Source organism: Populus nigra, chromosome 17 (assembly GCF_951802175.1).
Source record: "Populus nigra chromosome 17, ddPopNigr1.1, whole genome shotgun sequence".
NCBI classification, from domain to species: Eukaryota; Viridiplantae; Streptophyta; class Magnoliopsida; order Malpighiales; family Salicaceae; genus Populus; species Populus nigra.
In genome coordinates, this window is record NC_084868.1 from 8,728,667 (window position 1) to 8,752,627 (window position 23,961).

At 29.5% G+C, this 23,961-nt stretch overlaps 1 protein-coding gene across 2 annotated transcripts; it reads left to right on the forward strand.

Annotated features, from left to right (window-relative positions):
• Positions 1–452: 452 nt before the first annotated feature.
• On the forward strand, positions 453–4,741 carry LOC133676893 (uncharacterized). 2 transcript variants are annotated; one of them, XM_062098680.1, is made up of 3 exons: positions 453–695; positions 804–983; positions 4,330–4,741. In XM_062098680.1, exons 2-3 carry the CDS (start codon positions 819–821, stop codon positions 4,471–4,473), a joined length of 309 nt encoding a protein of 102 aa, XP_061954664.1. In that variant the 5' UTR covers positions 453–695; positions 804–818; the 3' UTR covers positions 4,474–4,741. The 2 variants fall into 2 exon arrangements, with proteins under 2 accessions (XP_061954664.1, XP_061954663.1); XM_062098679.1 differs by having other exon boundaries at positions 457–695; positions 801–983.
• Positions 4,742–23,961: the final 19,220 nt, after the last annotated feature.

Here is a 23,961-nt window from a genome sequence, read left to right on the forward strand (position 1 = left end):
CAATGTTTTAATGCAATAAAAATCTCATAATTATATCAACTTTATAATTTTCTTTGTAAAATATTTTTGTCTTGTAAACTTTATTTTTACTCTAGAGTTATAAATCAAATATTAGATTTATTAATGTAATATTATATAAATATTAAAAATAAATTAAATCTTTATTAATAATAAATCTATATTTACATTAATATAATAATATAAACTAACTGATACCTCAATACACAAATATAAGCGATAGAGATAGAGAGAGAAACCGGGTGGCAGAAGACAAACGAGGATCTGCAGGAGGTGAAGCGAGGATTACCCGTGTTTCTGGGAAATTATTTTACTTGTTTATATGTTTTTGTCTGTATACTATGTGCTTGCTGTTTGAGCTGCGGGTTTTTCACAGACGTGCACATTTTATATATAGTGGAGGGTGAAATAGAAAAAGAAATAGATGCTGCTGGAAGATGAAGCAGTTAATAGAGGAGGGTGAAATTAATAAATTTGAAACCTACACGAGGTAACTCAATTTTCACCCAACCTTTATGGGGCTAAAAGATAATTTACCAAAACATAGTTGAAAGAAATAGAAAATAAAAAAAGAAAATCATAAAACCCAAAACATTAATGGGTTTTCTCCAGAGTACAAAATTTTACCAAGGAGAAAACCCATTTATGCTTCTTCTTCTCACCCTGAACTTCGATCTGTAAGTTTCATTTCTTTATTTTGATTATAGTATTTCTTAATATATATATATATTATATTACTTTAAGAAAGAGATAAAAAGAGGTGCTTGTGCTTCTTCTTGTAGTAGTAGTAGTAGTGAAGGATGGCGAGACCGTGGGTACTGGTCTCTTTGCTATTGTTAATTGTGTTCACGTCTCAGTTAGAGTGGAAACAACAATTTGGTAATGAAATTGAAGCAAGTCCGAACATTTCCCAGAGAGACCAACAACAACTTAGTTCGAATCGAGAAGAAGTTGTCAAAGAAAAGGTTAGTTTTTTTATTCTTTTTCTTTTTTGAATTACATTTGGTGCTTTCTTTGTAGTGTTTTATATGTTTATGAAACCAGAAAAGGTAAAAAGGGAAAGACCCAGTTATTTTTTCTTAAAGTGGGAATTGAAGATTTTGTGCCGTGCAATTTATACAAGGATTTGGTCAAGTGGGTTCCATCGAAGAATATGGGAGAGTGTCATTGTTTTTTGTGTTTTTGGAAAGTCTGGATCAGTGTTGGAATTTCAAATTTGTAAGCTGGGGAAACATAATAATGCGATATGATTGATGATTATCCTTGGTGCAGTGTTAGGGAGAGGAAGAGGTGGGAAAACAAATTGGGCTTTCTTTTTCTTTTTGGTTCTTTCACCTGGATGTATTAGAATCAGTGCTGAAGATAATTACTTGTGCTTTGTTGCATTCTGGTAATTGGAAGAGTGTCAAACAGAATCTCTTGCTTTTCTTTTCCTTCAAGCCCAATTGTTGGTAAACTGAGTTCCCTTTTTGGATTGGCATAATTCACCGCTCTTCTAGAGCGGAAAATGTTTCGTATATAAACATACCATTTTGGTAATTGAAGCTTGCTGGGCTAGCTAAGTGTTATATAGCAATTACTGTTATAAAAAGATTCATTGCATGCTTTCTTAGGGACTTTGTATCGCCTTGACTTACAAAATTTCGTGCTTATGCAATCATTGTCACAAATCAATAATTTGAGCATTGATTTACGTCAAACTAAAATCAAAATGGCTAAAAGTAATGGCAAAGTTGGGCTTATAAAAACATTTCAAGAGGCCAAATTTGTTTCTGCTGAAGATGTGCTGGCTTTGTATCGTAGCCAGTAGCATTTTTTTGAAATGCGTGTTTCGTATTTCGCTTCAAAATGCATCAAAATAATTTTTTTCCTTATTTTTTTTATATTTTTGATATCAACACATTAAAACCATCGGAAATAAAAAAAAAAGCATCAATTTGATGTTTTTTCAAGTCATACGCACTTTTGAAACACAGTTTCAAACGCAATACCCAACAGGTATGAAATGTCATGCAAGTCATCTTTTCTAGTTTTGCCTCTGTTGATTCTGTCTTCTTCCATTTCTGATAGTCTGCACGGTTACCTCCCTGCTAAATCAATATAATCCCACGGTAACATTTGCTTATGCATCCATTTCTTCTCTTGGGCTGTGAATGTCAACTAGGTTTCAACATGGATCAACTCCTACACGGGCTGGGATTCCAGATATATCAATGTTTTGCTGATTTTAATTGGAGTTTTGTCGATCTTCAATCAGTCATTGTTATTGTTGTTTTTGTTCTGTTCCTCTGGATGGCCTTACCATCATTAGTGATATCGTTGCTCAAATCCTCATTGAAAGCAAGTACAGTTTTTCAAAATACTAGTTTGATAAGATGGAATTTTCTCTTAGACGTTGGTAGCCCCAGCATCCTGTACCTTGAGTGAATCCTATCTAAGTTACTTCAGATATTTACAAAATCAATACTTTCTGATACCCGGATATATTGGATGCTTTGAATCTTGGGCAAAAAAAGTTTTTAAATTGTATAGCGTGAGTATTCCATGACAAGAGTTTACCCAACTTTCAATGCACAACATTTTACTTTCCAAGTACGTTCTGTAGTCAATTCAGAAAATATTTCTCATTCTTTGGGTCATTTTCCTCACTGATACTTCATTGATTTAGTATCTGTTCAGCATACTAAATATTCTCCTAAGGTCTGGCACAAGCGTTGTTGTTTTGTGCATGCTCCAATGTTGGATTGCTTGCTAACTTCCTGTGTGTAAACCTATCTTTTCTGTGTTCGCTGTGTGGAAAGAGTATACTGTCTTGGAAGCATCTTATCCTGAACCTTTTTTTTAGCTTTAATTGTTCATTTTCTTTTGATTGTTCAGGTTACATTTTCATTATTTTGTCCGACTAGAGTGTTTGGATTGTTAATATATTTCATTTTTATGTTATAGACAGTGTGCACCTCTTTTCAAGATTTTGCTTATTTTAATTGGGGTTTTTGTTTTCATCCAATCAGTTATTGTTGTTGTTGCTCATATTCTGTTCCACTACATGCCCATATTCCCTTTCACTAACAAATGATGTTCTTGCTCCAATCCTCATCTAGAGCAATTATAGTTATCTAAACAGTTACCCCTTCCTCCTTTCCTTTTAGAACTGACTCTCAGTTACTTCAGTTCAAAAAATCAGCTTCTTTGTAGTTTGACCATCACTTCTCTGGTCATAGCCTATTGTCTTTGATGCACCAGCCTTGGTGTGCCTTAGGTTGTTGTTGTCCTGATTGAGCCATTTAATGAAGATGATTGATTTTTACCTTGCTTTTTCCAACCTGGAAGGTTATGCAGTCTCCTCCTGGCCTTTCTTTTCGTTTATTTTCTTATCATTTCTTTAAAACAATTTTCTGTTTTCACACTGTGTTCAATGCATTCTATTTTCTGTATAGCCAAATAAGAACCAGCTATTAGTACACTTTGTAATCAAATTTTATTTTCTTCGGTCCCCCTTTCAGGTTGAATTGGTGAGCGGATGAGGGATGGATATAAACTATTTAAGTAAAAGGCATTTAATTGACACCATAAAGGTCAAATTCCCCTTGAGTCAAGCTTGTTCTCTTGCGGAAGAGATTATTATGGGTTGATTGGTGACAGTGGATGCTTATCATGTTAAATGCTTAAATCTCGAAAAATGCAGTTGGTAATTCACAAATGATATGGTCAGAGATGTTAGTTTTCTGTAGTATTCCTCATTACCAATATCTAGCTTCAACGTTCGCATCATTTTACATTACAAAGATGTCATATAGTCTAGTCAGAAAACATTCCACATTCTTCATGAGGTATTTTCCCCCTTACCTATGTTCGCGAATCAATGATTTAGTATTACTTGATTTTCATGATAGTTTCATATGAAAGTTCTTGCAAAAGTTTTCTTATTTTATGTGTGTGGTCGAAGCGTTGGATTGCTGACTAGCAGCTTGAACAGTCTATGCTATCTCAAAAGGTAAATTAGTCTAGCATTGTTTTCCCTTTGAATGTCAATCACTTTCTTATTTTATGTGTATGGTCGAAGTGTTGGATTGCTGACTAGCAACTTGAACAGTCTATGCTATCTCAAAAAGTAAATTAGTCTAGCATTGTTTTCCCTTTGAATGTCAATCACCTTTCATTGTTCAGTATAAATTTTTCATGATCTAGCTGACTAGATTGTTTAAGTTGTTAAGAGATTGCATCATTTTGTTAGATATTTTGTTCGGTCAATCAAGATTTTTGAGCATTATGTTATAAACATTTATCTTGTGGCTGTCGACTTTGCTGCAGATAATCCTTTCTCAAGAAAAGAACATTCAGAAACTTAATGAGCTTGTCCAGAGTCTCCGAGAACTGTTGCAGCAGTGTAGGAGTGAAAATTACATTCTCAACAGCACTGCAATCCCTTTGACTGAACATCTAAATGGAGTTTGAACAGCAACCAATATTGGAGGACTAAACATGGACCATACTCTTTTAACATTGATATGTTTGGTATGTGCTTTAGACAAACCTTGTATTTCTATCTCGGCAATTTAACTTTACTAGGAGATGATCCCTGTTATTTTATCTGACTCATAAAATACAGTCATTATCCACATTTTCGTATGTTAGTATTAAGTGGATTTATAAAGCCTGTACCCTAGTCTTCACCATTTTGGATGAAATCTATAATATTCTGCAACCAATCTCAATTTATTCATTGATTGAAATCTTAGTGAAAGAGGTGGGTAGATGTAATGTTACTTTGGAGTACTAGTAAATACTATTGTAGTATCACAATTAGGGCTTATTTAGTTAACTTGAGTGTTTGTCCTAGAACGTTGGATGTTAAATTGAAGGAATTATATCCCCAGTCATTTGAACTGTATTTTATCAGATTTTATGCAACTGAGACAAAGATTATAGATTTTCACTCAAGTTAGTGATGGTTTCTAGAAATTCGATGCAAACATGCTTCTAAATTGGACTAACGGAGCTGATAGGTTGGTTTTAATTCGAAGCTAATGAAATGTGCCATTGTCATCTAGGAGCCCTGTATTTTGCATATCTCCCACAACTTCAATTATGTGGGTTTGGCATCGATACTATTTGTTGGGCTTGCATATTCCATTGTGTATTGGATCATTTTCCATTTATTATGCTCCAAAGAAAGTTGGTTTAGAGGTGGCCGAAAATTTCTTTTGTCAGAAGCAAGGATGTCAATTTCTTTTCGGTAGGTGTTTTGTTTTTTTAATTAAAATGAAATGTTTCAATTTCAGAGTGTTTTGGCGTGCCGTTTCGGAGTTATACTGTTCATATATATATATATATATATATATATATATATTCAACAAACATAATTCAAGTTCAAGATAAATTAATTATAAATTATGCAATACAAACACAATGCTAAACAAATATAATTTCAAAATTTAAAATATTTCTAAACAATCAAAATTAAATAGATCTTTAACTTAAAGTAATTCAACTTAAATAAAATATCAAAATATTATGAAAGTAAAATGTTTTAACACAAATATTTTGAATATAAAGTTAGGTTAATGTTATCAAGGCTAATGAAATCTAAAACATTTCTTGTTTTGCTCAAATTTCTATAAAGCATAAATATGAAAAAAAAAAAAAACAATATGAATATAAACCATATAAATTAGTGATAAATCTAATTTAAAAAAATTAATATCATTGTTAAAGAAAATAGTAATAATAATTTTCAATATTATTATTAATATCATTGTTATTGAAAATAGTAATGAAAAATTGCTTTTTATATTTGGGTGGTTTAATTAATTAAATTGAACAAGTTTCAATTTGATTCAATGGCTTTTCAAGAGCAGAACGGAAAATATGGAATGAAATCGGAACGTTCCGGCCGAAATTTAACTGAAAAATCCGGAACAAACCGAGATTTAAAATGAGATGAAAATTATTTTGTCTTGTTTTGTTTTTTGAATTGATATAGAATATTTTAATCATTTCGGATGAAACAGAACGGAATTGACAACCTTAATTAGAAAAGAAAATTTGAAAGCAGCATGTTTAATCTTTTTAATATTCAAATTTCAAAAACTTCATTGAACAGGAATGAATATTATAAAGTGCCCATTGAATTTAACCTTAGAGACAAGAAAACATCTGACCAACTGAGTAATTGTGAGATCAGAAATTCCATACTTTGTTGTTTCCTACCTCTTTTTCAATAGAAAGGAAAAGCCAAACGAAGTCAGCTGTCCGGTAAATCTCATAGATCTTATTGTCCGGCGAGCTGGAGATGGACGACCACGATCCCGACCTAACCAGCACCAGAGGTGTACTAATCAATGAACCCTCCAAGCCTACGTTTCTGACAAAATCAACAAAGTATCACGACAGTTGTTCATATTAATGATTAAGTTTGAGGGACTTTCGCTGCCTGAATTCATCTATATATCTAACCTTGGTAACCAAAGCATCACGACAACGTTCAAAGCCACTTTTTGGATTAAAAAGTAGGGGGGCGGAGGAGCACGTAGGAATGCCAAACACTACCTTTCACTTGTGGCTTAGACAAAGCGAGTCGTCGTTAGATTGCTCGGATCGTTAAAGAAGCGAGCCCTTATCAGAGAAAGCCATTGTGTGTTAGCCTAGCTAGCTAGCCTTTCTTTAGCTCAACTACTTATTACTACATTAGGTTTAAATTAATTTTTTTCTATTATAAAAACGTTAGTTATGTATGAATGTTTTTTTATATGTTAAAAATTTAATTTTACTCACAGCATGACACAGACTAATAATTTTATATTTTTTTGATGTTTGTTATGTTGGAAGTTTTTTTTAAGCTAAAAATAAGAATGTTTAATTTTTAAAATTATATTTAGATACTTGATATTTTATTTGAAACTTAAATTGTATAATTTCAAGTTAATTTATCTTTGAGTTCAAAATGTAATTATAAAGGTTGAATTAATATATATATATATATATATAAACAGTAAAATTATGAAACGATAAGCAAAAATGTTTTGAAATCAATATATATTGTTCCAATTAAAAAAAAAATGTCAATCAAAACAGAATTGCAACCTTAATTGTAACACCCTAACAAAATAAAAAAAAAAACTTTTCTGTTTTAGGAATTGAGAGGGCAAGGGTAACATCCCCATTGTGAAATTCCAAGCCATCGTGATAGACTTCTAATATTTTCACCAAAAATCAAAGTCTCCAGGTTCAAAGTGAACCACAACTCAACTCGAGTCAAATGATTTAAGATTTGTTTGAAATTATGATAGCGGTGACGGTTTAAAGTGTTTTTCGTTTTGAAAAATAATAAAATAATATTTTTTTATTTTTTTTTACATCAACACATCAAAATAATCTGAAAATATAAAAAAATTATTTCAAGTACAAAAATAAAACTTTTAAGAATATGGTTTGCAACACATTTCTCAACACTTTATTAATCCGGGTAAGATGGCCTTAAAAGTTAAAAGCACTATTCTCAGGTGAAATGTGGTAGTGCAATGGACCAAAGAAAGTTCCAAGTGCTCATACTCAGCCCAATCTCATAACCTTGTGTGGTCGTAGGAGCTATCTGCATTATTGAATTCCTGTACGTCTAGCTAAGACAATTATTTTTCATCTTTCTTTCTCTTAATAATTATCGAATTCCACACATAATTATCGAAGGTTTTGATTGACACCCTTTTTTTTTTCTTTTAATTTAAATATTGGATTACGAGGTGTTTGGATTAGAACTTTCTGTCAAGTTTCCATTTTTATTATATATCAAAACAGCTATCAATTCCGGATGTGATTTGAATCCAATTAATAACTTATTATATTTTGAAGCTTGCCGTATATTTCTCAACAAAATCCAAGTAATCTCTATGGTAGTACTTCTAGGGTTTGGATGTGGCAAACCGACATCTACTGGGGCGTGTTTGCCTGCCATGTTCAAGGGAGGATGCTGTTTAAGTGTCGTGTACACATCAAACATAAATTATAACTCCACCCACCCCATGAACCTCCAGAAATCTTAACTGATGCAATTACAGCAGTGGTTGGCAGTCAATTGAGTAGAACAGTACATGCGATGGGGCGATTAATTTCAAAACCCTAGCTAGATAGCCTTTATCCAAAATCAAATGCTGTTTCTCATGAAAGATCGCCAGATTTCTTTTAATGCTTCATGCAGAGTTCATCGCTGCCGCCTGGCTTATCGATCATTATCGTGAACAGTTTGATTATTAATTATTCTTCCAACCTTCCATTCCCGTGTACTTGAAAACTTTAAGAGATACCCTTCTCGTGGAAAAAGCCAGTGAGCAAAAACTAAAGCTCGTCGTGATGGTGATGGTGACCGTGACGGTGACAGAGGTTGTGGTGGCAAGGTTTTGGTGGTTCAAATTCTTGATTGATATTTCGAGTGCATTATTGCCATTATTCATGTTTTATATAGAATTATTTCACAAGCTAAAAGAATTTTTTAATAAATGAAATAAATATAAAGACTATCTCGTAAAATATTTTATTGAGACGCCCTCTAATCTCCAAACCTAACATGCCATTTCTTCAGTTCACCATGGTTAGTTATAGCTCCTGTTCGGCTACAGCTGCTTCTGTCAGGTGATAGGTAGCGGCATCCTCACTTGTCTCTTGTAGGTACGTGACTGTGTTTTTCATGTTATTCATTTAAATTTAAGAAGACATGATATGAAAAATAACTTGGGACACCAGTTTGGTATCAATTACCAATCGGTAAAGTACTTGGTATTAAATGGTTCCCGTGCTGACCTACGGGAGACAAACTTTTGCGAATGTTAAAAAAAATCTACTGTTTTTGAGAAATTATTTGATATTATTATTAATGTATCTTTTATTTATTCTAGTGAATATAAAGTTTTTAAATATGGTAATTTTTTTGTTAAAAAAATATATATTAAAATACTATGTTTATATTTTATGTGCAATTATTATAATGTATCTTTTATTTATTCTAGTGAACATAAAGTTTTTAAATATGATAATTTTTTTGTTAAAAAATTTATATAATATGACTATTAGAACGACAAGTTAAAAAAATATATATTAAAATACTATGTTTATATTTTATGTGCAATTAAAAGATAAAAAAAATATAAATATGATAAAATCATGTTTAAAATCCATTTGAAAACTTTAGGGACAAGAAAAATGATTTGAATCGAATTTTCATGAATAATTTATTGTTATGATTATTATTTTCATATTGGATGCATAATAATTGAAAATGTTATTAAAATTCAAATAAAAACTTATAATACTATTTAAAAACCATATCAGAATTTAAGATTAATTAAATCAAAATGGTAAATGTTTTTCTTATTAAAAAAAAAACAAAGCAAAAAAAATAAGACAGAAAAGGGGTAGGCCCAGCGCTTGCCCCTAACATTAGGTCAGACCCAACGTCTAGCCTTGTTTAATTTACTTTTTTATAAAAGGGGTGACCTTTTTAAAAAAAAATAAAAATAAACGGACAACACATCATTTGTGCGACAAACAACGCATTGTCTGCTTGTCTAGTTTTTGAAAGCCGAAGTAATTGGAAACTTGGTAGAAAATTGATCTTGTTTTTTCTTTTTTATGAATCAACCTATTTTTCAATCAATTTTCACATGCAAAACACCTAACCACATCGTAAAACACTTCTCATCAAATAGATTATTTTGACACAAAACCTAACCATTTTGGTTGCTGGAATTGCATTAGTCAAATGCTTTCTTTCTTAACTGTCATATTCCGGTGAGTCAAAATCACAAAATTAAATTTTAGGATCAAAATGAAAATTACAAAAAATTAGGATGAGGCATATATTATCTCTATATTTTATTATATCCTTTTTTTTCTTTTTTTTAGATATCTATCATAATTTCAAGGCTAATTTCATTCAATTAGGTTAAAAAGAGACTAGAATTAAAAAAAAATCAGGAGTTTCACTCTCCATAACAAACCCCAAATGTTTTAGTTGTTTTGGTAATGTATGCAAGCTAAACTAGAATATCCTTATCATTTAAATAAAAAAATAATAAAAATATAGTGAGGGTACTTAAAGAATGAAGTAGTTTATTACATTAGACAGTAAGTGAATGTGTTATCATGTTATTTATTTAGGATTTGAAATTTAGAAAAGTTAAAAAATAATTTGATATAAATACACTAGTTTGATTATATATAGATTATTAAAAGAAACGAATTGGCCTTGGAAAAATACAATAACTCTAAACTTATATGTATTTTTCATTAGAACAATATAATGATGATTTTGTCCCTCCACGTAAATAACTTAACACTAGTTATTAGCTAAGGGGAAATTTAGTATTTGACCAAATATTAAAAAAATAATAAACAATTAAACAACATAGTGAATCAACCAAAATGCCCTTATAAAAAAAAGAATTAAAACTAGAGTCAAGAAGCTTTTTCATCTTTTCACATTGGTTTTTCTATTATTACCATATCAGCGCAGGGGCAATTCGATATTTTTCTAAATATAAAAAAAGACAGGCACGTTTACGACACTAGGAGGAAGGTGGGAGGCATTTAAAAATGCCCTTTCGCCGTGTTCTCTTCCAAAAGGAGTGGCGCGTGTTAGTGTTGGTCGTTCGATTTGTCACCGATGGACATTCTTTTTATTTTATCTTTCCTCCACTAAAAATTACAGCTTGACCCTCTTTGTTATTGGTATTTCGACTTCAGTCTTTATTTTTTTTTATTTCTCATTTTTGTTCTTAGCCCATTTATAGAAGTCTTATTTGTTTTCAATTTCAACATTTCATCTCAATTTATCAATTATTATATTTTCAATTTGGTCTTTTTTCTTTTGAATTCTAATTTTTTTTCTTGGCTATTTTGTAAATTTTTTATTGGTTTTTAATTTTACTCTTCAATCCAAATTGATAGTATTATATTTTTTAATTTGATAATTATGTTCTATTTTTTTCTTGTCCTTTTTGTAAAAGTTATTACTCTTTTCAATTTCTCCCTTCAATCAAAAACTTGTTTTTATTTTTCATGTCAATTCTGATCCTCATTTTTTTTATTTTTTTTTGTTCTTTTGCTAAATTGATTTTTCTTTTCAATTTTACGTTTCAATCAAATATAAAATTTATTTTGTATTTTAATTTTGATCCCCATTCTTTTCATTGCTATTTGTTTTAAATCTTTTGTCTAATTAAAATTATTTTTTCAATTTCATCCTTCAATATTTGATTAATTGAAAACTAGACTTCATAGTTTTTCTAAATAGGGTGCTACAGGTGTAATGACCCCGTGTCACGGGTTTAAGAAGCTAACACATTTTTTTAAAAAAAAGGTATTATAATTCTCTTTAATTTTTTATTGAGTTATTTCAATCTCATAATCTGGATTGTGAGTTTGGCAAGATATCTCAAGTTATCTCGACTTTGATTACTAGAGTTACAGATTTATCATGCTAACTTACGTTAAGTACGACCAATTTTTTAGGTCTTAACCTTATTTTGCTCTTTTGTATTTGATGAGCTATGAATTGAGATATATAGTTTTCCCCTTTTGAAAAAACATTTTCTTTAGGTTATCCTAATCATTTTTCTTTTTAAATTTCATTCATCTAATGTCATTTTTTATTTTTTGTCTAATTAAAATGAAGTCAACTTATTTGACTCAGTCGAGTTTATGACCTGAGTCACACATTTTTATTTTTATTTTCAAAAATTCTTGTAATAGCTGAAAGGCTAGTTAATTACTAAAAGAATTAGTTTCAATATATGAAATCTAGCTAAGAAATAGCAAAGAAACTCTTATTGTTAATCCGACTAGGGTTTTGGAAGAACTCATGGATCAAGTTTCATTTATGTCCCTTTAAATCTCCGTGGATTCTATAAAAAATCCTATTTTAGCTATCTAAGAGGGGATTAAAAGTACCCAAACATGTGTATGAGGTTGGAAGTTTATGACCTGAGTCACACATTTTTATTTTTATTTTCAAAAATTCTTGTAATAGCTGCAAGGCTAGTTAATTACTAAAAGAATTAGTTTCAATATATGAAATCTAGCTAAGAAATAGCAAAGAAACTCTTATTGTTAATCCGACTAGGGTTTTGGAAGAACTCATGGATCAAGTTTCATTTATGTCCCTTTAAATATCCGTGGATTCTATAAAAGATCCTATTTTAGCTATCTAAGAGGGGATTAAAAGTACCCAAACATGTGTATGAGGTTGGGAGTTTATGACCTGAGTCACACATTTTTATTTCTTTTTTCAAAAATTCTTGTAATAGCTGCAAGGCTAGTTAATTACTAAAAGAATTAGTTTCAATATATGAAATCTAGCTAAGAAATAGCAAAGAAACTCTTATTGTTAATCCGACTAGGGTTTTGGAAGAACTCATGGATCAAGTTTCATTTATGTCCCTTTAAATCTCCGTGGATTCTATAAAAGATCCTATTTTAGCTATCTAAGAGGGGATTAAAAGTACCCAAACATGTGTATGAGGTTGGGATTACGAAATAAGGTCCATCGGTTATTATTGGACATAAGCTTTGAAGAATCTCAAGTCACATGAAATTGGACCAGATTGTATGTCAAATCATTGCATAAATATTTTGTGTTCAAAGTTTTTAATGAAATCATTAAAGAGATTCTCATAGAAAAAAAAAATTGATTTTAAAGATGATGTTAGCTTGCCTTTAAACACCATCATTGAAACCTTTTTATTTTGAGTTAAAAAAAATTAGCACAGTAACCTAAAAGTTTTAGCAGAATAACACCATTTGAAAGAGTTTAAGCGAAATATCACACTTTCACCTTCTCATGTTTCAGAAGCATAATATTTACTAAATGTTATTATTCTTAAGCATGACAAGATAATTTTCATGCTTCAGAAGAGCGACAATTTACATGTTATGCTTTAGAAACATGATAACTTAACATGTTGCATTTCAGAAGGGCGACATGTTGTGAAATTAAAATCTTTTCCTAGATCAAAGAACACAGATAGACACAACTGCCCTCTCTCTAAAAACTGATGTCCACAACCTTCCTCTCTCTAAAAAACCCATCAATCCCTTGTTTTTTTTTACCCTTAAAACACCAAAAATCTAACTCATTTTAGTCTCCAAGTATCCTAGAATGTTTTCCTCTTCAAAATTCACCATTTCCACCTTTGCCTCAACCATCCCAACTCGTTTTTCAAGCCTTACAAGTAAAGTAAATATACTACATTGTTATGAATTTATGTTTGGTTTAGTGGAAATGAAATTATTGTCTAAGGTTTAGGTTGAATTTAGAGTTTATTTAATTAAGGATAAATTAGCTATGAATATTGTCAATTAAGATTGGTTTGATATACTTGAATATGAAAATAAGTTAAATTAATTATGAATTAATTATTTCAATAAATTATATGTTGCATTGAGTTTTGGATAAGTTGTTGAATTAAGGATTTTGTGTGAATTGTTTTGAATTAGTTAATATTGTTATCAACTATGCTTTATGATTTCATGTAATAGAGCATGAATGCAGTAGAGTTTCAACGAATTACACATTGCATTGAATTGTGGATAAGTTGTAAAATTTGATATTTTCTTTGAATTGTTTTAATTTGCTACGAATTTAGATTTTATTTCATGCAATTGAGAATGAAAATATAAATTAGATTTTATATCATAAATTATGTTTAATTTTGGTTAAGTATTTGTTGTGTTAAATTTTTAGAATTTTGTTTGAATTTACTATGAATTTTAGCAATTAGGGTTAGGGTAATATAATTTAGTTAAAATTATGTCTAATTGACTGAAATCCGATTTTTTTTATAGAATTTCCTATAATATATTTATGCTATGTTATTTTGATGGAACTTTTATTGATGATGTGAACAACAATATCACATACAATGGCGAGAATAGTTTGTTGTTAAATGGTAATTTAGGCATGTTGTATGTGGAAATGAAAGAAACTATTTATCATGGACTTAGGTGGAGTTATAATGATATTAATGTTAAAATAACTTGGAGGTGTCAAATTGGTGAATATCAATATGATCATGTACCAATTGTATGTGATGACAATTTTAAGACAATAATTAATTTTTTCATTCAAAGTGGATTGAATATAATGGTATTGTATGTGAGTAGTCTACCAAAATCTTTGTGTGTTCCAACTTCTGGTCAAATATGTATAAATGCATCACAATTTATCGGTCTTTTAAAGTCAGTTAGTAGAGGGAAGAACAATTTATTTTTGAATGATTTGCTATAAAGAATTGATGATACTATGTTTAACAATCCATTCTCTTATCAATATAGATTTGACTATTCTGAGACTAGTGACAATGAAGACGATGAGATGTGAGACCCGAATGTGACAATAAATGTTAATAATGAAGTTGATAATGAATAATACCTCTTGTTTCTTAATTTGGAGATGCTTAAGGGTTTACATTTGTTGTTTCTCATGATTAGGCACTTATTCATAGATGTTTTTCAAGAGGCTCTAATTTAGAGATTGGAAAAACATTCAGCAATAAAAATAATTTGGTTAATATAGTTAAACGATGACACATTGCGTATTAGTTGAATACCGAGTCTAACTGTCAAACTCAACCTTTGTTCAATTAGAACATGTCCAAGCGCTTGGATATAAGTGGCATATATATGGGGACATCATTAAAGGTCAAATTCATTTTAAATAGCAAAGCTAAAAGGGCCACACTATAAACCCCAGCAAAAAAAAAAAAAGTAGGACTGAAGGTAGTAAGGTCTTAATGAGTAATAAAAGCTTTGAATTTAAAAGAAATGAATAAATGATTGAAAGAATAATTAATGTGATGTGAAATGGAGAGTATAACCTCAATGAATAAATATAAAAGTATTGTTGAAGTCAAAATAAAGATTTCGAGGTTTAGTTTAAAATTCTTAACGTTGGTAAAAACGATAATTGGTTTTGATGGATAAAACAATAAGAAAATTGAGAGAAATCATTCTATGAAACTGATATGGTGATAAATAATAAACAATAAAAAAGGATAGTACAACAAAAGGATAAGAGTGAAGGTGCAAGCATCGGTTACAAATCAATAACATTTTCGTGAAACAACAATGAACCAAATAAAGAAATAAAAGAAGAAAGATGTAAAATAAATATATTTTTATGTAATAAAATTATTCCAAGGGATTATAAGAATAATTGATGTGATTTATGTGAGGAATGGACAAGGAAATCCGGATTTTTGATGAAAAATCACAAAGCTGATTAGTTTTACACTAAAGAGCAGAGCTCTCAATCTGGTTGTTAAATTGAGCTGAAATTTTTCAGAGAGTCTCTTGACACACACACACACACACACATCCGGATTTTTGATGAAAAATCACAAAGCTGATTAGTTTTACACTAAAGAGCAGAGCTCTCAATCTGGTTGTTAAATTGAGCTGAAATTTTTCAGAGAATCTCTTCAAACACACACACACACACACAAACACACACACACACACAGTGGTTAATATAAGATTAACAAACTAAATTAATAATAAATCTCATAAGAATAGATTTAGATGCAGGGGAATTTTGTTGCTAGATTTTCATAGAATTTTTGGGATGGATACTGGAATTTAATTGAAATCACGGCTAAGAACTGAGACATGTAATTTGTGTTGCGTTTCTAAACCGCGATAGTTAATTGATTTCAAGTTTTAGAACCACAACTTTAATTAAATGTCACAGTTTTAAAAATATATTTTTTTACCAAAAAAATTTGTTGTGTTAATTTGCCTATTCTTTGTACTTTTTATGCAAATTGACTAATATGTCCTTTGATTTTCATCTTACAAAATTAAATACTCCATTATAAAAAAAAACCATACATTTATTTTTCTTGTTCTAAAAATAAAAGAAGAAGAAGAAAAAAACATTATGCAATACATTCTTGAGAATTGAATTTTCTTAATGGAATGCATTTGATGTTCTTGGTGGAGTTTAGTTGAGTTACGGCATGGATCTGTTAATGGCGTTTTGAATGCTTTCTCTGCAATGTGTGTACAGCAAAGTAATCCTAGACTTCAATTGCTCTGCTGATCTCTTTATGATGTCTCTCCAGATTTAGAGGCTAATCAATTGGTATGTCACTAAATGCTTTGCATGCATTTCAATGGAGGTGTAGATTGAAAAATTGAATTCAGCTTTCATAAATACAGTACAAGAAATTTATTTCATTACAACCATTTGTTTTTTCGTTGTTTTTCACTGAAATATTTTTTTTTCTTACTTGATTTTATACCTATTTAATTTTACAACTTCTCTAATTAAAACTAACTTAGACTTTGATTCCATATTCCTCGTTAGAAAATTTAATAAATCTAATGTTTCGCACACTTCATTGATTTGGTCCATCACTGTTCGTGAAAAGAATGAAGGAGAAATGAGTAGGAATATATAAGCTGATAGGAATTAAAGAGAGATGATACATAAATGTGATATTTCTAGGGGCCGATGTATTTTTATCCACAGAAGAAAGCAATCTCTCTTGAATTTAATATATTGATGATATCTCTTAAGACAATTCAAATAGAGATAGGTTAGGGAAAGTACTGAATAAATTAGTTGAATATGTGTTTTCCCGTTATATCCTTCTAGAGAAAAATACAAATGCGGCCAATTCTTTGTTTGTTATTTTTGGTGGCTGATAAATTGATTCTTCTATTCAAAAAAAATTATTTAAGAATAAGATTAATGAGTATATTTGATGTTAAATTAGAAAGTGTTGGTGAATGTCAAATTAATATCAAATAACTAGTGATTCACGTGTTTTGATGATACTCAAAACCTTTTAAAAACTCTATATATCACATTAGAAAGAAATAAGTTTTTCTTGTAACTTATTTAGTGGAAAGATGAAGCTAATATTAGATCCATATAGAATCTAAACTTTTACAATAAAGAAGTCCTAAGTAAAATAAAGTTTGAATTTAAATATATACTCGACTCATATTTCAAGCTAAAACTGGACATGGGATTCATCTTATTATAATTAATTTTTTGAGCCACAAAAAATCAATTTTTGGACTTGGGTTTATAATTCTATGACCCATAAATAATTATTTTTTCTAACTCGTGTTTTGTCTAGTTCAATCTATAAATGTTAGAATATAAATAATCTCTTTTAAAAGCATTTTATGCAAACCTAAACAATTGTTTTATCTAAAAAAATCAAATTTATGGCTAAAATATTCAAGTTTAATTCAAAATTTGTAGTGGCTAATAAAAGGTGATAGTAGTGGAAACTAATTTTGGAATTAATTTTTTAGGCCACAAAAGATTATTTTTCCGGTTCAGATTTGAGTTTATAATTTTTTAGCCTATGAAGAATTATTTTTCCAATCCATGTTTTGTCCAATTCAATTAATGAATGTTAAAACCTGAACATTCTCTTCTATAAGCATTTTTTACAAACCTAAACAGGTTTTTTTAGCTAAAAAAATAGATTTATGGCCAAAATATTTAGGTTTAATTAATGATCTATAGTGGCTAACAAAAGGGTTTTTTTTCCAGATTTTACACACTTTTTCTCATCATATTTTTAGTGTTTTTCTTCTCAATTTGAGCTTTGTTCTTTCCCCTGAATCTAAAAATTATCTTCCCTTTGTTGACAGATAATTAAATCCATTAACTTTGGTTCATAAACCTTGTTTAGAAATGCATATAAACAAGGTGGTGGTATTGGGATCTTGAAAACTTATTTTTTAACAAGGTTTTTTTTCTAGATTTTATACATTATTCCTCACCATATTTTTAGTGTTTTCTTCTCATTTTAAACTTTTTTTTTCTCTCAAATCTAGATCTTAGGATCACTTTGTTAAGAGATAATTAAATCCATTAACTTTGTTTCATAGACTTTGTTTAGAAGTTAATCAAACTAGGTGGTGTTGGTGGAATCTTGAGATACTTATTGAAAACATTCTAGTTGCACTAAGTGAGAAGCGATAAAGTTGTATAGACAAAGGATTTATCCCTGATGATAATGAAAGCTTTATTATTTTAAAGTGCTTCAACAAGTAAGTATCCTTCTTTATTTTTAATAAACATAAATATTTTATATTATTAGTATGCATGTTAGGACTTTGATTTGAAATCAATTGCAAGTTTGAATATATGCTTAATATACATGCTAGAATTCTATCATTATATTTGTGCTGAAAGCATATTTTTCATGATATACATGTTTAGAAGCTTATAGTCTAAACTTGTATTTTCTCTAATCTTATCTTGGACATCTAATTTGCTTAGAATGGTTTTTGTCTTGTTAAACTAATAAATCCTTGATCACTAGTTTAATTAATCCTAATATATATTTTTAAGAATTATGAACTTAAGGCTTTATTCTTAGCATGTTTTTTTGTTTAGTTTTTACTTGAGCCTATGCTATTATGTATGGTTTTCTCATACATTACTAGTCTTAAAAAATCCTATCATCTGCTTTGATACATGTTAAATATACAACCAAAAAATTAATTTACACGAACAAAAAATATTGTTGGTGTAAAAGTTGTATTTTTATCAGTATAAAAATCACTAACGGATTTACCAATGAAAACGTGTCATCGGTGAGTGTCTCGTTGGGGATTTTAGATACGTCAATAATTTCATTAGTGATTTAAATACCAATAGAAAAACCAATAAAATATTTGTATCAGAGATAAAAATAAGCACCGATCAATTTTTTGTTGGCCTATCCATCAGTAAATATTATTTATGGGGCTCCGATGGACAAACCATAGATAATAGATCGTGTATCACTAATGAATTGATTGACATAATCACCGTCATACAAGTTTTGTCGGTGAATCCATCGGTCTATGTCAAAATAGTTTGCAACTCTCTATAATTATTCGAGGAAATTAGGCTTATTTTAATGATATAATCACCAAAAGAATTTTTTATGTACGTCAATGATTTCTTTAGTGTTTTAGTAATTTGTTTTTCTAAAACATGCATATTTGGATCAAATAATTTGACATTAAATGGTCAATTAAACAACTAAATTAAATTGAAGAGCATATTTTATATTATTAATTTAACTGTAAAAATCAATGACAAATATCTATATAAATAAATAAAAAAAAGTTGGAGCTAAATGTTGAGGTAGAGGTAAAGGGAGAGGAGAATATCATAAAGGTTCACAAGGGAAAGGATAATGACTAGACAAGTATGTCATTGTCTCCTCTCATTGCTTCCTACTTTATTCTTTATACCGCACCTTTGTTTTGGTTGCCTCGGGCTGAATTGTGGGGTGCCTATAGTTGAAACACTACAACATGACTTTATATCTTAGGTCGTATTCATAGAAATATCATTAACCTAATTTTAATCAAGTCCACTAGTTGATACAGCCTCTAACCACAACTCCAAATTGTATTCTGTATGGGTTGAAAAGTCCTATCTATATTTGGCATGCGTGGTGGTGTTATATTGTTCCTACAAAAAAAAAAAGCAAAAAATATCAAAAAAATATACAAAAGATTTCAACGTTTACTTTCAATAAATGTCCCAACTCGGTTGTTTGTAAATTGTTGCATTGTTTTCTGTCTATCTCTCCTTTGCATGTGTGTTTCCATATATAACTCAAACGGAGTTAGCTTGCTCACAAGCTATGTAGCCTATAAAATAAATCATTAGTTAAACACTATCATAAATAATCACTATCATTTCAAGAAAAATACTTAGAAATAAAACAAGCTCTTACTAACCATGTTATATGGTTAATAAAAGGAAATAACCCACTAATATACTTGCTAATGAAATCGCAAGTCTCCTTGTTCCTACTTGTGAACTCATTTTGTAGCGGCCTTCTAAACCCCTCTAATATCAAGAACTTTAGATATCTCTCTCAATTATTCTCAGTGATGTAGGGAGGTCAAAAATTATTTCACAACTCAAAGTCATCTATCTAGACTTTTTTTTTAGCATAAGTGTGTGCATCATACCAAGAATCATGCAATCAATAAAACTATGATATCTAATTATTATTTTTCAATGTTTACTTTATGCTTTGATTTTTGAATGTTATTTAGTGCCCATTTTTCATGATTGTATCATTTAATTACTAGGAAACCTTTAGTTTATTATTTGTTGCAATGTATTGTCATGTTAGATATTAAATTCATAATTGTTTGATCTATCTAATCTCTAAAGCAACTAAGATTTAATAATTTGTTGTGTTAGAAAATAGTAAATCTTAGGAAGAGTTTTTTACTAAATTAAATCTAACCGCTTGTGCTTGTGTTGTTTAGCTTCATCAATCTCTCTAATTTTTTAGGCTACTACTAAATTAAATTTAAGCTCTTATCTTAAATTGTTTAGTGGTTATGGTTAATTAAATTGCTAGTTTTTTAATGGACTACAATTGAGAAGAGATGAAAAAATAGTTCTAATGATGAATATTCAAAGTGTGAATTGATATATATATATATATATATATATATATATATATATATATATATATATTAATGATAAGTTATAAAAGACCTAATGGTGGATGTTGACTTAGATCAAGGTTTGTTCTTTTGATTGATTTCAATATTTGAATTTGAGTTGTTTCTTAGTTATTTTTCTTTTATTTGTCTTTGTTATAACCAAATCCCCTTGTCTTTGTTCTTGTAGCACAATATTAGGCTAGATAGTCTCCATAGGAAGTATTCCTACTCGCACTACTACATAATTTGTTAAAGCATATAGGTTTTATTTTTGGTTGCCTGCAACAGCACACCATATAACAAAATATTCTTAATAAATGATCATGTATACGAGGGAGACATGTTGTTTCTTTGAGAATTAAAAAAAAAAGTTGAATTCTCTTAAGTACTAATGAATTCAAGAGTTGTTCAATGCCAAAATAAACATAACAATGAGAGTAAAAGGAAATGTCTAAGTAGAGAACTATGTGAGTACCATTGTCTTGGTTTACATAAAAAGGTTGAACAATTCAAGACATTGTGTTCACTATTTAACAGAATACATCTGAAAAGTTAAAAGCTAAAAGCTATCTATCCTTATATAGTGATATACTAAATCGATATCTTTAAAAAACTTTTCAAGTCATTTTCAAACTAGTCAAATAATTTCTATTTATATGGGGGATTGTTGAAAAAATTTGTTTAAAAACATGATTAATGGGCACACTTAAGACTAAATTAAAAATGGAGTTCACTCACTTTTGAGGTTAAAACTTTGTTGGAATTTAATCTCTAATACTCTTTAACATGAAACAATAATATTATTTAAATAAATTGTAAGTGAATAGAAAATTGATCTTAAAGAATTATTGGTTGGCATGTTTTGGTGAAACCAACATTCTTGTGATTTATTTAGTTGGAAGGTGAAGAGTTAATATTGGGTCCAAAGAGAACCAAAGATTTTAAAGGAAATAGATCATAAGTAGCTTTGGGCTTAAACCTACACACACAAATCCAATTTGCCTATGCTCAAGTTTCAGGCCTCGGTTTAGATTTATTCACAAAAAAATATTTTTTTCCAACCTCTATAATACTGGGCTTGGTTTTATATTTCTTTAGCCTATGAAGAATTATTTTTTCCAGCTCATATTTTGTTTAGTCCAACGCGTGAATGTTAGAACTTGAACATTATCTTTTAAAAGCATTTTCTGCAAACATGAACAATTTTTTAATCTAAAAAAATAAGATTTATGGTAAAAAAGTTCAAGTTTAATTCAAGATTTATTGGGGTTAATAAAAGATAATAATAGTGAAAAGAGGTTTAAAAGAAAGACCCGGAATCAGAATCTAAGCCAAAGTGAACCTTTCTTCAAAGCCTTGAGGATAATGCTATGGAATGTGAAATAAGAAAGGCTAGCAATTTCAATTTTTCATTCTATAGTGTAGCCCTTAATTCTAGTTGTTACCATAATTAATTATTTTATAATCTTTATAGCTTTCAAAATCCACTATAAAGGGGGGGGGGGGTGAGGAAGAGTTTTTAGCAATATTTTTTTTCTAGATTATACACTCTTCATAACTTTATTTGGACTGTTTTTTTTATCTTATTTTAATCATTGGTTTTCCTTCTGAATCTAAAGATTAGTTTCACTTTGTTGAGAGATATAAATGAGTCAATTAACTTTGGTTCATAAACATTGTTTATAAATGCATCTAAACAATGTGGCATTGTTGGGATCACGAAAGGTTTATTGCAAACATCCTGATTGCACTAAGGAAAAATCTCGTAAACCTATGTTAATTTTCCAAACCCACAACCCATGAAATTCTAGACTCGGATTCAACTAAGAAGTTTAGTTTTCAATCAATTTAATGTTGAAAGATGAAATTACAAAAAAATTATAAATCATTTCAAATAAAAAATAGTAATCAAAAGAACATGGACTGAATTTGAAGGAAAGAAAGTAAAGGGTTGTTTTGGTAATTTAGAGGTTAGGGGCATAAATCGAGGAGGAGAGAAAATAAGGAAAACAAAAAAACAATTATTGGTGCCAAACCAAAGGTCCTTCCACAACACATATTGCTAGAGATGCAGAGATCACCGAGACGATTCGAATATAATCAGCAAATAATATAATGTCGTATGAATAGCACAGACGTGTTTCACATAGCCATCATTTCAAGTTTAGTCTTTTAAAATAATATTTTATATTTTTTAATATACTAAATTGTTAGCATTCAACTTCATTATAATCAACAAAAAAAAGTCATGATGAAAATACAGAAAAGCCCTTATATGTTAGTTAAAGAAATTTTGCTTTTAAGGATAATTTAGTTATTTTATCATACTTTAAAAAGTGAATAGTTGAAAAGGCCATAGATCTTATACCAATTTGGATTACCTATTTCAATTTTTTTGAGACTATTTAAAAAAAAATCTTTTAAAGGTATCTTAGTTATTCCAGTATGCTTAAAAAGGTAAAAAAAGACAAACATGTTCCCGATCAAGCTGACAATGACCAATGGGTCATGAAGAAAGACCAAATTACCCCTAATAGTAAGCCTATTGGTTTTTTTATAAAGGGTAAAATGATAATTACACTATTTTGATGAATAATGATTTTTGTCTCGGAACACAATAAATTTGCCATGCTTTTTATCTTTCTTTTTGTTGTTATAAGAAGGAAAAAGATTGACGTATTCTAAAAGAAATGTGGAGAGAATAAGATAGTTGTTGGTTTTTAACTCAAAATTACAAAGGTTGTTTATTTAAAAAAGTGTGAGACAATTGTGGAATTAATAGTTTTTTATAGGATATTTCAAAAATAAAAATAATATATTTTATTTCTGAAAAATGTGTTCTCTATATTTTATGTTTTAGAAGTACACAAACTCACTTGAATATTATCCTATTGACATATTTACTTTTATGTTTTTGATTTTCTATAAAATATGTTTTTATCCCTATTATATGTCTATATCTCTTTATTTCATTACAGTAATCAAATGCTACTTTAGATATTGAGATATGTGTATTTAGGTATCATTTGCTTAGGAGATGTTAGTCTAGTTTAGATGGTATATTAGTGAATAAAATTTAGACTGGTTATGAATCGGATAAAGCAGTATTCATATTTGTTTGAAACCTAGTTTTATCTTTTTAGTTTTTACCTGAAACCAGCCTGATTCGAGAAGTAAGTATTCATAAAATATTAATGTATTCAATCGGTTTGAATGTATATCCATCTTGTTGAGGTGAAAATATCATCCCTCCAAGCAAGAATATTGGGGCCTTGGCGGCAGCAGGAAGCTTATCCTTGGGAAATTGCTTAATTTTCAATTGATAATTATAAATGCGAGGGCATTGAAACTTTCCTTTATTAACTAATGAATTGATTGTTTTGTCCCCGTGACGGCTGGGGATTAAACGCTCACCAATTCTTACATAATTCTCAATAGTAAATTAATCCTTAATTCAAACAG